General features: G+C 36.4%; 3 protein-coding genes across 3 annotated transcripts in view; all 3 read left to right on the top strand.

Moving 5' to 3' along the window:
• Positions 1 to 928, top strand: part of LOC114311389 (eugenol synthase 2-like) — a 54,596-nt gene extending 53,668 nt beyond the window's left edge. Inside the window, exons 4-5 of the mRNA XM_082873680.1 lie at positions 315 to 518; positions 614 to 928. Of these exons, the coding sequence (XP_082729806.1) occupies positions 315 to 518; positions 614 to 780 (371 nt within the window). The 3' untranslated portion in view covers positions 781 to 928. The remainder of the gene's footprint in view (positions 1 to 314; positions 519 to 613) is intronic.
• A 14,474-nt stretch (positions 929 to 15,402) lies between these two features.
• LOC145793263 (protein FAR1-RELATED SEQUENCE 4-like) lies at positions 15,403 to 16,350 on the top strand. The gene has a single exon (XM_082876045.1). The coding sequence runs from the start codon at positions 15,403 to 15,405 to the stop codon at positions 16,348 to 16,350; it is 948 nt and encodes a 315-aa protein (XP_082732171.1).
• Positions 16,351 to 16,359: 9 nt separating this feature from the next.
• On the top strand, positions 16,360 to 18,198 carry LOC145793262 (protein FAR-RED IMPAIRED RESPONSE 1-like). Its single transcript, XM_082876044.1, has 4 exons — positions 16,360 to 17,526; positions 17,744 to 17,809; positions 17,912 to 17,977; positions 18,073 to 18,198. Exons 1-4 carry the CDS (start codon positions 16,360 to 16,362, stop codon positions 18,196 to 18,198), a joined length of 1,425 nt encoding a protein of 474 aa, XP_082732170.1.
• The last annotated feature ends 495 nt before the right edge of the window (positions 18,199 to 18,693 follow it).

Raw genomic sequence — 18,693 nt, 5'->3', positions numbered from 1 at the left:
TTTTCTTCTTTTTTTTTTCACATTAATACTCTGATGAAACATAGTAACACAACGAAGTGGAGTTGTCCAAGTATGTCTATCCAGATGATACACATGTTTTTTTTTTTGTATATTTTTATTCTTGCTTTTGTATCAATATTTCATGGGAATCGTGGTTACGTTACGTGTATCATATTAATCAAATACTTTAGGTGGAATTTCCTACGTGAGTAATATTTTTTTAGTATTCTATGTGAAAAGTGTTTTGCAATAGTTAATATTTTTTTTACTTATACGCTGTCATTTTTATTTGTTTTTATTTATTTTTCGGGTAGCAATATTCAATGTGGAACATGACATTGGTACCTACACCATCAAAGCTGTGGATGACCCAAGAACATTGAACAAAATCCTTTACATTAATCCTTCTAAAAACATCTACTCAATCAACGAACTGGTTTCGCTTTGGGAGAAGAAGATTGGCAAGACCATTGAACGAATTTATATTCCAGAAGAGCAATTTCTGAAACAAATCCAAGGTCAGTAACAAAACTTGTACTAAATTCGTCGCATCCCTATTCAAAATCGCATATACAGAAATGGTTGATGAAATTTGTTAATTCCATTATTGCAGAGGCCCCAACTCCAATGAATTTAATGTTAGCACTCAACCATTCGGTGTTTGTGAAGGGAGACCAGACCAACATTGAGATCAAGCCCTCATTTGGGGTTGAGGCTTCTGAGCTCTATCCGGATGTCAAATACACCACTGTGGAGGAATACCTTGATCAGTTTGTTTGAGAGAGACTACTACATTTGTTGCTCTTGTTACTAAAACAAAAATTAAGTGGTTATATACTTGGTTTCAGTGGCTCTTCTTGTACAAAAATTTGAATTTGATGAATGAGCGGACTTTCGTTCTTCAGATTGTTATAAGTTTCTGCGAAAATTTGCATGTTAATTGTGTTACTTTTTTTTTCTTGTCTTGTGCTTTATAGTAGACCAAGCTTGAGCAGTTGCAATCTAGGAATTTGATATAGTGGACACTTTCTAACTCCTATCGCTACAAAAAATTAAGATTTTAGAAATCAAAATTTAGGAACGAACACTACAAAAAATTAAGATTTTAGAAACCAAAATTTAAGAACAAACACTACAAAAAAATTAAAGTTTTAGAGACTAAAATTTAGGAACAAAATTATTTTTTAGAGACCAAATAATTTTGTTGCGAAAAGTGTCGTTATTATATTTTTAGCAGAAAAAATTAAACATTAGTGATGAATTATTATTCTTTTGGGAACAAATTTTTTATCTAAAAAAAAAACCATTATGAGAGCAAATTATTGTCCCTAAAAATCTATTTATTAGTGACATTTTCAAAAAAAATTCGCTAAAAGTCTTGTTTTTGACTTTTCGGGACGACCTATTAGCAACTATCCTCATGACGATAGAAATTGGTCCATAAATATCTTTTGCAACAAAATTTTCACTTGTAGAGACCAAAACATTTAATTTCTAAAACTCTTATACGTTATAGTGAAAATTATTATTTAGAGACCAAATATTTTTATTGTGAAAAATGTCGTTTTTATATTTGTAGCAATGAAAATTGAATATTAGTAATGAATTATTATCCTTGTGAGAGCAAATTATTTTGTCCTTAAAAATTTATTTATTAGTGAAACTTTCAACATTCTTGCTGAAAGTCTTATTTTTAACATTTCGAGATGACTTGTCACGCCCCACTTTTTATTACTCGAAGTTGTTACCAAATCCATTAACTTAATTCAATTTCAAGGATAACATGCCGAAATAAACTCATACATTCAATTTGTAGAAGTGGTTAACATTACTCTCATTCGTATGCAAAGTAAATATTATATGAACATACTTAATAAATTGCCCTTGGGCTTACATCACTTAAGGTACAAGAAGAAGGGTGTAACCCTTTCACAACAATGGCATTCCGCCAACATAATTGAGGCCCCGTGGCCAGTAATTAAGTAGATCCAAATCTTGTAGCCCAACCTGCTTAATACCTGAAAAGAATTCAACAACGTGGGATGAACATATAGTCCAGTAGGGAACTCAACATGATCCTCAACAATAACAACTTACAGATAGTTATGATCATGAACACCCATTCTCATACTAGAATAGTAATGTGACAATTTATACAAAAATAACATAAGTAAGAACATTTCTTGAAAACAACCATTTCAATCAACGCCATAGGCGATTCATTTTTCCTTTTCTTTTCATTAATCCCCGTTCCCACTCTTTCATAACATTAACAATACCTTAGGAAATAATTTCACTAAGCCCACCACACTCTTCCATTTTCCAAATATACACAGATATGCTTTTCAAAGTATATGTTTCTTTAAAAAGTCCGTTCTCCTTCACACTTTCCAAAAGACAAATGTGACATTTTGGCTTTTTCCCGATACAATCAACTCTATACATGTACTGTTATAAAAAGAAATAACAACTCACTGACATGCATAAGATAAACCAATGAGGCAACTCGGCCCTCCAGAACCATAATCAACACAATCCATGATATTCCCTAAACACACTGAAATATCAACAACAAAACTTTGCTCTACTAGCCATGTGCATAGTAAGCCAAAGATACACCTCTTCACAACAACATACCAGTTTACCAGGCGCTAGCTGGAAGGGTGTGGTACCTTAGATTCTCAGCGCAGTCAGTTTACCAGGCGCTAGTTGGAAGGTAACGGTACCTCTGATTATCAGCGCAAGGTGTAATACCACCAATCGAAATGCAACAGGGCATAACCAACATGTACAACTTATATACATAAACCATCCAGGTACAAACAATGTGTTAAAGTATATGAACACATAGGTGTGTGGAGTTCATCCCCTATCTTCTCACACACACTGGAGTACAACCCCTCTCTCCTCCCTAACAAGCATACATATTTAATGCATCTCAATATTTCATCACATAAGATGTTCAATCAACAATGGTGTAATGCATACACAACAATTCAACACAACCACGTCATCCTCCACCGATGACCAAGGACAAAACCTCTAGATGCAAATATTTAGTACATCTATTAAAGACTCAATTACAATGAGACCACAAACCCGACAACACATCAACATGGTAGTTCAAGGTACAATTCCACACATATGTGTGTTCAACACTCACGAAACAACAATCCAGTTTTCATACGTATTTCAAAATATCTTTCCCATTTCACAAAACAAGTTCCATATCCCTTTTGTTTTCACAAAATCAACTTTGTCACTTTTGTTGTTACAAAACCAAATTTATTCCTTTGTTTTACAAAGCCACTTCCATTAATAATAAAGTCATAACTCACATTAGTCCACTACATTCATTTCAAACCATTCCAAAGCCAAGTTAATCCCTTAGGCATTAACACCTTCACCCAACCCACCTCAACAATAGAGATTTACAATATAGATTCACTATTCTCCATTTTAATTTATCAATCGAAATATGATTTAGGGCTTTTTCTTCCATCAACTACAACATGCTAATTTATACTCCAATTAGTCCAAAACATCCATCAATGACAACATAACCATTTTCCAACACCCAACCCTAGGTTCCTTCTCATGATTTCAACAAATCCAACATGGATATGATTTTTATGCAATACAAAATTACCACATGTCTATCTATAGACGAAGTATTGAAAAAGAACAAGGAGAATCCCTACCTCAAATGTAGAACCCAAATAGAGAAGATGAACCGAAATCAAAGTGCTCCAAATCCCAAATTTCTTGGATCACAACGACGCCCTCGACGATCAACACACTTCTTACAAAGGCCCAAGGTGAGGAAAACACTCTAGCTAGATCAATCCTAAGAGAGAAGTTCGGTTTTAGAGTGAGGTGCTCTCCAATGGAGGTTTTGAAAAAGTAAGAGAGAGAAAGGAAATCAAAAAGTGATCAAAAAAGTGATTTCACGGACTGATATAAAAATAGGTCCGCTCGAGCGTACAACACCCCGCTCAAGCGTCAGACACAGGTTCACGCTCGAGCGTCCAAAGATCCGCTCGAGCGCCGGATGCACTCTCCCAAAATTTTCTGCAGACGACCAAAATGCTGAGAGAAGGAAATTCACGCTTGAGCGTCCAAACTTCCGCTCGAGCGGAAAGGCAGCAACAAAAGCCCGCTCGAGCGTCAAACCGCCGCTCGAGCGGAGAGACCAAAACTTGGGCAAAATTTCAAAGCTTTAAAACACAACCAACTAATTTCCAACTTACCCAACACAACCCAAAACTCTAAAACAAAGAGTAAGGGATAGAAATGAGGATAAGACAACAACGAATCTACGGAACCAAGTCCGGATTACAGTTCAATAACAACAGGGAATACCGGGATCGCTATATGACTTTTTAGTAACGATATACTCACGACGATAGAAATTGATCTCTAAATGTCTTTTGCAACAAAATTTTCACTTTTAGAGGCCAAATTATATATTGGGGATGTTTGGCAAGAAAAAAAATAGCCTAGTTTAGGCTAAAATTCACAAAACAAAATATGCTAAAATAGTTAATAAGACAAAATATCACATCAAACACATAATCATTTCATTTTTTCTCTTACAAACATCACATCCAACCACAAAAAAATCTAATCATCTTCCCAAACACAAAAATTTTAGCCTACTAAAATAGCCAAAAACTAAAATAGCCTACTAAAATAGCAACTTCCCAAACGAAGCCATTGTAGTGTATAATGAGGAGAATTAAACCAACCATCACAAAAGGTATCAAACGACTCTTCCATAGGAGTTGAACCTCAAATCTCACACCACAAAGAGTGTTACACAATCCCTAGGTCATAAAAAAATAAAAATAAATTAAAACATCATATAGGAATTCTTTTTGAAAAATTAAAAGTATTAAATAAAATACAATTTTATTCTCTCTAAAAATGACCGTTACTGAGACACTGAGAGATGGAGCACGAAAAACCGACCATGGGTGCTCGACGGAAAAGAAGGATCACCTGATTCGAACTACTAAGAAAGTTAAGAGTAACGTTGACCCTGAAGATGAAGCCATGGTTGAAAGTGCAACAACCGATACGGAATCAGGGGAGGAATTACTCAACCCTAATCCGCTGGTTGTCATTACGAATCAGGAGAAATCTTCTCCTCTGAAGGGAAATCCGATGATGCAACAGTGACAAATACTGGGGCTATTAAAGATTCCACCTCCTTCAAGCAAGCATTAATGCGATCGCGCTTCAATGAGACTGGTAATGAAAAGAATTCCGATCCTGATGTGGAGGTGCTATCCTCTGATGATGAAGAAACAAATACAATAAAACCATCTAAGGTAGAAGATGAGGAAATGGAAGAGGAGAAAGATGGGATCCCCAAGGTTAAACTACCAGCAAATCTTTTGAAGAAGATTAGAGAGCCATGGAAGAAATGTTTGATTGTGAGGCTATTGGGGAAAAACATCGGCTACAAATTATTTATGATAAAAATGACTAAGGTTTGGGGTCTCCAAGCTGATTTCGAAGCTCTGGATATAGGGAATGGTTTCTTTATAGTCAAATTTGATTTGATGGAAGATTATACCAAAGTTTTTACTGGAGGTCCATGGATAGTGATGGATCACTATGTAACAGTGAGGAAATGGCAACCTGATTTCAAGTCCAATGAAGCTAAAGAAGATACCACAGCGAAATGGGTAAGGTTTCCTACCTTACCCATCGAGTACTTTAATGAAAAAGCCCTCTTCCATATAGCAAAAGTGCTAGGAGTCCCACTGAAGATAGATATCAATACTGCGATGGCCGCTCGAGGGAAATATGCTCATGTCTGTGTGGAAATGGACCTCCGAAAGCTATTGGTCTCCCAAATATCTATAGGTAAACATGTTTACAGTGTTGAATATCAATACCTGCACTCATTTTGTTTTTATTGTGGCAGGGTCGGGCACCGGAAGAAGAGTTACAGTGACAAACTAGTGCTGGAGGCTACAAAATCAGTTCAAGGGAAGATTGGAGAAAACAATCAAGGTCAACAAGACCAACACAGAGATGAACCTAAACTCTCTGCAGAAGTTCGTGTTGGCGAGTTTACTCATGGAAAGTATGGGCCATGGATGACTGTTTCCAAACATATAAGGCCAACTAGAGGCCCTGTCATATACAAAGGGAATATGCAACAGAATAACAAATTTGATGCTCTTAATGAAGAAAGTGAGCCAGTTATAAGAAACAAAGCCCATATAGGCCGAGAAAGAGAGATTAATGGGAAGGTCCACTTGGAGGCAGGATCCACCCACCACCCTAAGGTACATGAGAGGAGAACTGCCAATGACACTGCAGTAGATAAGGACAAACAAAAAGAGGAGGTTAGACTGGGGAAGAAAATTGCCACTGACATGGAGAATCAGTATCAAGGGACAGAGATTGGGATAGATGAGCAACCTGCTACTAGCCATCTACTCGTTCAGGCAGCTCCAAATCCAGTAACCCAGAAATCTGAAATTATCAGTAACCATACCTAGCCAACCCAAAAGCTCTATCACAAAATCTCAGGTTCCCAACCATAAAGCTAGTTTCAACAAACCCAAATTTAGAGACCCACCAGACAAATATGGAAAATGAAGGGGAGAACTATCCTATGGAGAAACACAACATGACCCAGAACAGAGTGATTGTGTGCCTCACACTAGGGGAAGAAGCATATCACCTCGTCACCTCAGAGTGGTGGAACGAAGAAACAAAGCTGAGAATCCAGGCTTGGCAACTAGTGGATGCACACCAAGAGCTGCATTACATCTCAATGAGTCTGATGAAGTCAATGGTAGAGAATCACCAAGCAATAAGAGGGTATCTGGAACTTGATATCCAGAACCCTCTACCTATTCATGATATACCCTTCATGGATTTAATAATCTGGAATTGTTGAGGAGCAGGCAACAAGAAATTCAAAAGAACTTTGAGAGAGCTAGTCCATATACATAAACCAACTCTGGTAGTGCTTATGGAGCCTAAAGCGGAATTTAAAGCCATGGGAATGTACTTCAACTGCATGGGATTCACGGCTTCAACTCAGGTAGATCCTATTGGGCGCAGTGAAGGTGTTTGGATGATTTGGAATCCTAATGTAATGAATGTCAGAATTGTGGAGGCATGTACCCAACAGATCACAGCGATAATCTCTCGACAAGACTTCCAAGATTGGGTTCTATCAGCAGTTTATGCTAGTCCTAATCCTAACAAGAGAGATGAATTATGGGAACAACTTACAACTATTGCTCAGTCCATGGATAAACCATGGTTAGTTGCTGGTGATTTTAACGATTTCTCATCCCCAAATGAGAAACGGAGTCTTCAAGGGAGCAACACTCAGAGTATTAATCAAGACCTTAGAAGAAGTAGTAAGTTCAATGATAGACTTAATACATGTAAGCTGATGGATTTAGGTTGTGCAGGTCCACGACTGACATGGTATAATATTCGAAAAGGTTAGGCTAATACTATGGTTCGACTGGATAGAGCCTTGTGCAATACTGAATGGCGAATTACGTTCCCAGATGGTGCTGTCAGGAATCTTCCCCATACCTATTCCGACCATTCTCCAATGATGGTGCTCACCCAAGGTATATCTTCCTTTAATCCTGCTTGTAGACCTTTTAAGTTTATGGTTGCCTAGGTAACCCATGAAAACTTCAAATCTGTTGTTGAAAATAGTTGGACCAATCTTATTTCTTCTCTGAGTGAGAAACTAGATAATTTTGCTCAAGTTGCTAGTACTTGGAATAAAGAGATTTTTGGTAATATTTTTAGAAGGAAGAGATGGTTACTTGGGAGGATCGAAGGGATCCAGAAATCCCAAGCTACCAACTATTCCCATAATCTTCACCGCTTGGAATTTGAGCTTATTGAGCAATATAACCATGTGTTGTATCAAGAAGAACTCTTGTGGTTCCAAAAGTCTAGAGCCAAGTGGATAACTCAAGGTGAAAGAAATACTAAATTCTTTCACCTTACTACCTTGGCTAAAAGAAGAAAGAAAAAGATTGAGATGCTTAAAAATGAGAATGGGTTGTGGGTGGACCAACCTGAACAATTGAAAACCTTGATCACTAATTAATTTATGAATCTTTTTGGGTATACCCCTTCTATTTTTCCACCTAATTGGAGCAACCTGGTGAGCTGCAAGCTAGACCAGACTGATAATGCTGCTCTTACTCATGCTATTACTAATGATGAAGTGTGGAATGCTGTTAAGAATATCAATGCCTTTAAAGCTCCTGGGAGGGATGGGTTTCAGGCTGTATTTTACCATACTTATTGGTCCATTGTTGGTGCGTCTGTGTGTGATTTTGTTAAAAATTGCTTTCTTAAAAATCATATTCCCAGAGATGTGAATAGAACTCTGATTGCTTTGATCCCAAAAATTGATAACCCTGAGAGTGTGAAACAATTTAGGCCTATTAGCCTTTGCAATGTTTCTTATAAAATTATTTCAAAAATTATGGTCAATAGATTAAGGCCCCTCTTAAGCAAGATTATTAGACCTAACCAAAGCAGCTTCATTCCTGGAAGGAATCCTAGTGACAATATAATCATTACTCAAGAAATTATTCATTCTCTCAACAAAAAGAAGGGTAAGAAGGGTGGTTTGGTTTTTAAAATTGATTTGGAAAAAGCTTATGATAATCTCTCTTGGGATTTTTTAAAACAAACTTTGGAGGAGTTTAATTTTGATCACAATTTTATTGAGCTTATTATGTGTTGTGTGACCACTGTTAGTACTGCTGTTATCTGGGATGGTGTCCCACTTCAGGAATTCATTCTAGCCAGAGGTTTGAGACAAGGGGATCCCTTGTCTCCTTACCTGTTTGTGCTTTGTCTTGAGAGGTTATCAAATATGATTAGTTTTCAAGCTTATCATAAAGCTTGGAAAGGGGTGGAGACTTCCAGACAGGGGCCCAAACTCACCCACCTTTTCTTTGCTGATGATTTAATGCTTTTTAGGCAAGCTACTACCTCCAATTGTAGCACTATCATCAAGGTTATGGATGAGTTTTGCGATATATCTGGTCTGAAAATTTACCATCATAAGTCCAAACTGTTTGTCTCTCCTAACATTGATAGGAGGAGTGCTAAAGAAATGAGTACCAAGTCTTGTATCCCTCTTACTTCTGATTTAGGAAGATACTTGGGTGTCCCTATCATCCATGGTAGAGTTAACAGGGGCATTTTCACCCACATTTTAGATAAGATGCAAAGGAGGTTGACAGGGTGGAATGCCCATACTCTATCTATGGCTGGTAGAGCCACTCTAATTCAATCTGTGGCTTCTGCCATACCTGCCTATGTTATGCAGACTATGCTCTTACCTTATAAGGTTTGCAATGAAATTGACAGGATGAATAGAAACTTTCTGTGGGGGGACACTCTGGAAAAGAAGAAAATTCATCTTGTCAATTAGAATGTTGTATGTAAAATGAAAAAAGCTGGTGGTCTGGGGATTAAAAAAGCTAGGGATCAGAACCTGGCTTTGATCTCTAAGTTGGGTTGGAATTTGATTAGTAACAGTAACAGTCTATGGTGTAAAGTATTGAGACATAAATACTTAAATAATACTTCCTTCTTTGCCCAACAGAAAGGTAGGGTTGCTTCACATATTTGGAGAGGCGTCATGAGCACCAGACCTTTCTTAAGGAAAGGTGTTAAATGGAATATTAGTTATGGCAGGTCTGTGCATGTTTGGAAGGACTGCTGGTGTGGTAACAATTCTTTTGAGGACACTATTTCTGGCACTATGCAATCTAATGTTACTGATGCTATTCTCATAACTAATTTGAGAGAGTTGCTGGGGGCAGATGGAAATTGGGATGCTAATCTTATTAATGATAAATTCCCTCAGCCATTAGCTACTACTATTCTGGGAACTCCTCCCCCTGGAAACAGTGGGATGGACACCCCAATCTGGAAGGGATCTCCTGGTGGGGAATTTACTGTTTCCTCTGTGTATGAAATGCTTCAGGATAGTGAGGATAGGGCAGAGGACTGGTCTTGGGTGTGGAAACTGAGACTACCACAGAAACTAAAAGGTTTCTTGTGGACTATTCTCCATGGAAAACTGCTCACCAATCAAATGAGATTGAAGAGAGGACTGACTGATACTTCTTATGGTCCTCGATGCAAATGGGGTTGAGGATATGAATCATTTATATAGAGATTGTTATATAGTAAAGGAAGTGTGGCTCACTGTCTTTGATAAACAACGGTACATAGACATGATGAGGAGACCTTGGATGGATTGGCTCATGAGGAATGCAAAAAATAAAAATCATTTTAATGCACAGCTCTCTTGGTTTCTTGTTTTTGTGGTGGCTCTATGGAAACTTTGGAAAAACATAAATGGATTTGTATTCGAAGGAAAATCTGTTAGTAACCAAGAGAGTACAAAATTTATTTTCGACTACTCTTCGAGAAATCCATCAACCTTTCCTTCAATCTGTACCACAACACAGACCTTCATTTAGACTAATCAAATGGTGCTTTCCTTCTGCAGGTAGACTGAAACTAAACATTGATGGAAGCAGGAAAATTGGAGGAGATGGAGGCTTTGGTGGGCTGATCCGGGATGAACATGGAGCTTGGGTGTGTGGTTATTATGGACGTTTGCAACCTGGAACTAGTCTTGAAGCTGAATTATGGCCTCTATACAAAGGACTCACCGTGATCCTACAAAAAGGCATGAACAATGTGATCATTGAATCAGATGCAATGTAGGTGGTACAACTGATGAATGAAGAAAGAAAGGACAATTGCCCTTTCAAGAATCTGGTGGAGGACTCCAAGATCTTACTCCGAGGTTGTCAATGCACAGTCCAGCACGTTTGGAAGGAAGACAATCTTTGTGCTGATGCCCTGGCAAAGTTTGGAGCGCAACAACCCAAAGATATGTTGGTGGTCAATGAGCCACCAGCGGAAATTAGAAGTCTTCTTATTTCTGATATGATAGGCTTGTCTAGGGAACGGGCTTAGCCCTTGTTTTTCCTTTCCATTTCCGTTGTAACCAAAAAAAAAAAGTATTAAATACCTTAAAATAATTTAGGAGAGGCACTAATATAATTTTATAAGAAATATATTAGAGATACTTTTTATATTCATAGATACTAGTATGGCCTCGTTTGGGAAGTAACCTTTTTAGCCTAAAAGTTAAAAAGTCACTAAAAAAATCAAAAAACGAACAACCTATACCAAAAAGTTAAAGATTCTCTTTTCTCTATATTTTTTATACATCTTTTCGTAAAAAATCAAAAAATATCACAAACATACTAATTTCTTTTACATCATATTTTAGCCAAAAAACTAAAAAGTTACTAAAAAACATATTCCCAAACAAGACCTAAGTTTCAAGAAATAAAGGGGCCACGTGTCCCCTAAACCTTCATTGGCTCTGTCTCTGAGCTTGAGTATAGTTCATTCTTCAAGTGAAATGCATCAAGGCATTCACAATCAAATAAGTCTATTAAAGGAGAGGCTGTCATGAAGCATTAATCCACTTTATTGATTGTAAGGATAGATCTATGTTTTTTGGTCAAATTGGCTGAAATGCGATAAAGGGTTATTTCATTGAGTCCAAAATAGTTCTACTTTTGTATTGTTCTTGTATTGTTTTTTCTTTAAGAAAAAATATGACGGACTAAGTGATAGTAGAATAGATTTGAAATGAGTTTGAGGCATTAAAGCAATGATATGATGGCATGAAAGTTGAAGAAACAAAATAGACTTGGATAGAGGTCTTCTATTCTCTCTCCACAATCATATACTCTCCTTGAGTAGGATTGAATACCATTTTTATATGCACATTTACCCAAGAAGGACTTGAACAGATGGTCTTATCGCCATTCTCTATCTTTACACATTACTTTTTCCTTTTGTCTTTTTTCTTTTTTCTTTTTTCTTTCATTCATTGATTTTCTTCAAGAGTAAGCAAGATTTTCATTTATGAGTGATCATGACGGCATTCATGCTTGTTTGAATGAGTTGGAACACCTAAACAAATTGACGCAGTGAAATACACGAGATTAGATATTGCTTTGGTATAAGAAAGAGATTCTCGAATCTATGAAAAAAAATAGAACCTTAAATTCACAAAGAAGAGAAAAAATTTGAATATTATTGAATAAAAATTTTCTTTGCCAGAATGCTTAAATAGCTATTTATAATAATTTAAAACTTGGAGAACAAGTATTCTAGAAATCTGAAATTAGGGAATAATCTAACTAGTCTAATTCTTGGAAAACAAGTAACTTACCAATTAAGAAAATAAAATAAATCTAAATTAAGAAACCTAATTCTAAAATATTTACAATAAATTACAAAAATCCTAATCAAATAATATATCAAAAATATTAAAACTAAAAATATAAAAATTCTTAAAATATTGTCATACATCACAAATGGAGATAAAAATTTAGAAATATATTTCATGAGTTGCTAGAGATGGTGACTAACAATGAAAGGTAAATGGATGTGGTGGCTAGAGGTGGCCACTGAAGGTGGTAGTTAGAGTATTGTCCGTCCGAGGTCACTGGATAACCAAGGTTTTTGTGGTAATTAGACTCATTTGAAAGTTGGTTGGAGCTCACTTAGAGTTCTTTGGCGGCCGACTGATGGTGGCGGTTGAGATCAATAGTGATGAAAATTAGACTCAAAGACAAATTCTTATTATTTCCTCAATGAATGATTGTACAGATTACATTGTATATTTATAGATCAGTTGGGAGTTAGTTATAACAAACTCTTAATACACAATGATATGCACACTAATCAACTCCTAAGCTAACTGACTTTGTAACCAACTGATTTGATGTGGCTGTAACTGCACTAACTGAAGCTGGGGCTGACTTAGCTACTGAGCAAATATGAGATGAAGGCTTAGCTGCTGCTGCTAAGCTAAGCTGGGATGATGAAGTATTCTCAACAAATAGATGGTGGTCGGAGGGGTTGCTAAGAAAAAAGAATAAAAACTAGTTTTGAAAACTAGTGAAAACACATTTTTATTTTTTGTTTTCGAAATTTTAAAATCAATTCTATTTTTTTGTACTAGGGAAGTTTGGATAATGCTATACAAATAAAATTATGTCTCATTTGTCCATTCATTAGAAGTCAAAATATTCATCTCTGTGAGTCACATAATTATTGTCTTAAACACTATATTAAAATTATGTATGCATTTTATTTTGTAACTATCAGGTGACCATACGATACACGAAAATTTATTTTTAAAATAGAAAATTAATTTTAAGCCTTAATACTTTGTAGGTGTTTGGGTAGACCTAAAAAAGATTTTAAAAAAAAGAGTCAAAAAGTGATTATAAAAGTTAAAAAGTTTATACTATTCATTTTTTTTTAGATGGAAAATAACAACACTGGTCAGAGGTCAAAAAGACAGAAATGCCCCTGTTTTTGTCCTTTCCTCGCAACCTGTACAAAAAATAAAAAATACTTGATATATCTTCTTAGGAGCCGCTCACCACACATTGCATGCACAAGCCATACGCCGTACTAGCGCTTCACGTGATGCAGAGTCACTACGAAACAAATATGTAGGGGCAAACAGGTCATTTTCATATTTATTACAATATTATAATCGACTCCGCTACGTAGCTTGAAAGGCATGGCTCGAGAGTGGCTCGAATTGATGAATTTGCTGCTCTGCTACGCAAGATACACCTTGTTTTGTTTTGATTTCAAAAACAAAACAAAAAATAAAAAACGAAACGAACAGAGCGGAGCACCGTGTAGAGAGAAAGCTAAGCACCGTGTCATCGTAACCTAGCGGAGCTGTCTGGTCCCTGCTACTGCTATTTGATCGAAGTGGGACAAGAGAAAGTTTGTGGGCAAATCGGAGTCTCCACTGACTTCGAACCGGTCTGTTTGTAACCTAACGGAACCGTCTCTTTGTGGCGTCGTTATTGCTGTTTGACCGGAGTGGGAGAGGACAAAGTTTGTGTACAAATCGGACTCTTCACAATTGTGGATAAGGTATTTCCTCTTGGCGTTTTATTTCCCCTTGTGCCATTCCTTTTCCATTGCTCTGTCATTGTTGTTGCCATGGCTAGTAGCTAAACTAAACTGAACTGCCATGGCTGATCAGACTAATTAAGTAAACTAATTAAGTAAATCAGACTGTACCTCATGGCTGCCCTAGCTAAGTTTCAATGTGGCTAATTAGGTAAATCAGACTCTCACTATTTATCTACAAAGGGGGCCAAACTGATAAGACTGAAATTTAACTATATAGATGTTTGAATGATTATTTCAGGTAGAACTAAGAGGGCCTTTCTAGAGAGAATATACACTGGTGGTGTGTTGGACTTTTAGGTAACAAGCCTTCAATTCTCTCTCTCTCTCTCTCTCTCTCTCTCTCTCTCTCTCTCTCTCTAATTTTCCAATCTTTATTGATTTCTTTCTTTCTATTTCGGTGCACCATGACATTCTCCTGCTTAATGCTTTTGTTCTTGGTTTATTCATCAATAATAAAATATGAATTCAAACCATGGAATGTTGGGGGCTCCTTAGCATGATTTTGTGTTCTATGAACTTTCACTTATTGATCAATTGTAAAATGGGAAGCTTTCTAAAGTGAGATTAAAATGGTTGAAAGAAAAAGTTAACCAAATTGGTGAAATTAAAGGACAGTTCCAAGACCTGCTATCACTGCAATGCAAAAGGAGGGTTACATATGTGGGATCAATGAGATGGGTAGAATTGTATCTCATTTTTGGTTAAGTAGACCCAAATTAAACTGTACCTCATTTTTGCCAATTAAGTAAACTATTAGCTTGATCAAATTAAGTAAGTAAACTGTCATGCCTGCTAGCTAAGTTTGAATGTGCCTGCCATGTGTAATTGTAGAAGTTAAACATTCTTCTACAAAACTAGTGCCAAGTAATGTATTTTCTGAAAGTTGTTTGGGCTTCCTGGAATATGTTGGCAAGTATTAGGACAATACTTGGGCTTCCTAGATCATGTATCTTGAATCTTTGTTAATTTATAATGTGTTAATAGTTGTTATTTCCTCACTGTTAGCATGTCTACATATTAGTAATATATATATATTTTTTGACATCAATTTTTTTTTTTCTTTTGACATCAAATTTCATCATATGTATTAGTAATCATATTTTTTTGACATCAAGTTTTGCACTTTGAGCTGATATTAGTATTAGTAATCATATTTCCTCACTGAGCTGATATTAATAATGTTATGAGATTATAGTTAAGATGAATGTAAAAAATTAGCAGATTGAGATGTGGCTGCTCATCCATGGCATGGCTGTCCTTAGTTGACCCTTTGTTTTCAAATGCAAATTAAAATTAAAATTCATTCTACTTGCTTTGAAATTGCAGCTAACAATGTCTATTGTATTTAACTTTGAAGCTACAATGGACATTGATTCAAACAATAATTCATTGAATGGGAGTGAGGAAGTTGAAGAACAGGGTAACAATCTTTATATTAACGAAATTAGCGAAGTTGAAGAACCCGAGAAGGGGATGTATTTTAGCTCAAAACAAGAAGTATACGCATTTTATGCAAAATATGCGAAACACTGTGGATTTTCTATAGCTTTTAGATCACAAAATCTAACAAGTGATGGGGAAGTGAAGTACTTTGGAATTGAATGTACTCGGGCAAGATTGAAAACAAAAAGATCAGAAATAAATCCCTTGGAACCATCTTTGTCATCCAAAATTGATTGTAAAGCAAGGGTCAGAACTAGTCTACAAAACGATGGCAGATATAAATTAATCACAGTTGTGCTTGAGCACACTCATGATTTAATTCCTACTAACTCACAGCGTTTTTCAATGAATAAGAGGATTCGTACTCCAGTGAAGAGAAGACTAGAACTGAACGATGCAGCAACGATTGGGGTGGCGAGGAATTTTCATTCCATAGTTGTTGAAGCAGGGGGATATGAGGCATTAACGTTTGATGATCAAGATGCAAGGAATTATATTGAGAATGCTAGAAGATTGAGACTTGGGCTAGGAGACGCCGAATCAATTACACTTTATTTCCATAAAATGCAACAACAAAATTCGAACTTCTATTCGGCAATTGACCTTGATGAAGATGGTCGCATGCGAAACTTGTTTTGGGTAGATGCAAGGAGTAAGGCGGCTTATAAAGCATTTTGGGATGTTGTCTCATTTGACACAACCTATTTGATAAACAAATATGATATGCCATTTGCTTCGTTTGTAGGAGTTAATCACCATGGACAGTCAATCTTGTTTGGATGTGGGTTGTTATCTAATGAGAACACTGAGACATTTGTTTGGCTATTCAAAGAATGATTAAGTTGCATGTCAGATGCTCTCCCAAAAGCAATAATAACTGACCAGTGTAAAGCTATGCAAAATGCCATAGAAATAGTTTTCCCACAGGCTCGACATTGTTGGTGCTTATGGCATGTGATGAAGAAAAATCCGGAGAAACTAAAAGGATATTCACAATATGAAGGCATAAAGGTTGCTTTGCAAAATGCTGTTTATGATTGGTTCATGAAAGATGAATTTGAGGGAAATTGGCTTGCAATGGTTACAAAATTCAATTTGAATGATAACAAGTGGTTAGGGGTATTATACCATGAGCGACATAGGTGGATTCCTGCCTATGTTAAAGACATATTTTGGACTGGCATGTCAACTACTGATAGAAGTGAGAGCATGAATGCATTTTTTGATGGATATGTGAACTCGAAAACTACCTTAAAGCAATTTGTTGAGCAATATGACAATGCCTTGAGAAGTAAGGTGGAAAAGGAGACAAAAGCAGATTTCAAATCTCCTAACCAATTGTATGATTACCTAACGGTGTATCATTTTGAGAGGCAATTTCGTGCAGCGTACACAAATACAAAATTTAAAGAAGTTCAAGCAGAAACGAAGCGTGTAGTGTACTGTCGTCCGAATCTTGCAAAAGATGAGGGATCAATTTGTACCTATCATGTGAGGGAGGCTATTCTTTTGGGTGAGGGTATGAAGAAAGCAGAATTTATCGTGTACTATAATTCAACTGAATGTGAGCTCCAATGTATGTGTCGGTTGTTTGAATTTAAAGGTATTATGTGTGCCCATTCACTTAGTGTGCTCATTGAGAGGTCCATATATGAGGTGCCAAATAAATACATTGTCTCGAGATGGAGAAAAGATTTGGAAAAATGGTATACATGCATTCCAACCACATATACTAACTTCGAGGCTGTTATAAATCCAAAGTTGCATGATTCGCATCACAAGACGTTAGATGAGATACTAGAACTTGCCACCAATGACGATGGTAAACACAAAGTGATTCAACTTGGGTTGAGAGAAATCAAGGATCGAGTGAAAACTATTGAATCGAGTACTGCGAGTAATGTGTCATGTACTAGTACTGTACCACCTTCTACTTGTATTGTACCACCTTCTCATACTTCGCCGAAAAGTCCGCCACGTTTGAATACTACAAAAGCAAGCAACACTCATAAGGTACTCAGTCCTTTGGTTGCTCGCCAAAGAGGCCGTCCATGTACGAAAGCGAAAGGTTAGCAAGGTTGATCAAATAGTTAATTAGTTGAAGAGAAAGAACAAGAAAACTACTCCCGCACAGGTAAATACTTGGCATAGGTTGTTTCGTAAGCTTTTTGTAGATTTATAGTTGAATGGTTACAATTAGTAATGAAATTGTGTTACTATTTCATGATAGGTGCCGGAAGATCAAGCTTACTATTTTCCTTCTATGGTTGGCACACAAGATAGTATGTATGTACCGGTATGTGTTGAAAGGACTTAAAATATTACACTTTGCTTGTTGTTGGATTTTATGTTAATTCTTCAAATTATTGATAACATTGTCTTACTAAATAATTATAAGGTGCCGCACAATCAAGCTTACTATTTTCCTTCTATGGTAGGCACAGAAGACAACATGTCTGTACTGGTACGTGTTCAATATATGAGTACACATTTGTAATGATGAATGTATTGGTCAATTCTTTTTTAAAGCAATTTGTAATATGTACTTTGTTTTTATAGGCACGGGTTTGCACAATGGAAACGCCGGACAATATTGGAAGCACATCAGGAATGGTCAACAATATAAACAGTCAAAGTTCTACAGTACCAACAATATTGGATCCAAATGGCCCATTTTATTTTTAGTTTTGCACTAGTAATTGTTGGCCATTGTGTGGCCCTTTGTGTTTTTGGTTAATCATGGACGATATGTAATTTGTGATTTGCTAAACTTGTATCAATTCTGACACTGCTGCCTCCTTTGATCAATATGTAATGTTTGGTTAATCATGGACGATATGTAATGTTTCCTCAGAATAATAGTATCTTTTCATAATTATATTTTATGGGTGATAATGTAATAGACTGTGTTCAATGTCTCCTTTGATCAATGTCTGTTTGGTTCAATTAGACAGGTTAAATGAGACTGTGTTCAATTAGATTGTGTTCTTAAAATTTGTTCAGTAGATAGGTTCAATTACTGGTCTGTTTTGTTGCTGGTCTTAAAATTTCTTGTTGGTTTGTTTTGTTCACTAGCCAAGTTCAACTGGACAGGTTCAGTTACACTGTGTGAATTTGTTCAAACCTGTGTGAGTGAAACCTGTTCAAACAGATGTGTGAGAATTTGTTCAAACAGACCCA

Source organism: Camellia sinensis, chromosome 6 (genome assembly GCF_055761805.1).
Source record: "Camellia sinensis isolate YWXY chromosome 6, ASM5576180v1, whole genome shotgun sequence".
NCBI classification, from domain to species: Eukaryota; Viridiplantae; Streptophyta; class Magnoliopsida; order Ericales; family Theaceae; genus Camellia; species Camellia sinensis.
Note: the sequence above shows the minus strand (reverse complement) of the source record. Positions and strands in the feature narration are given on the sequence as shown.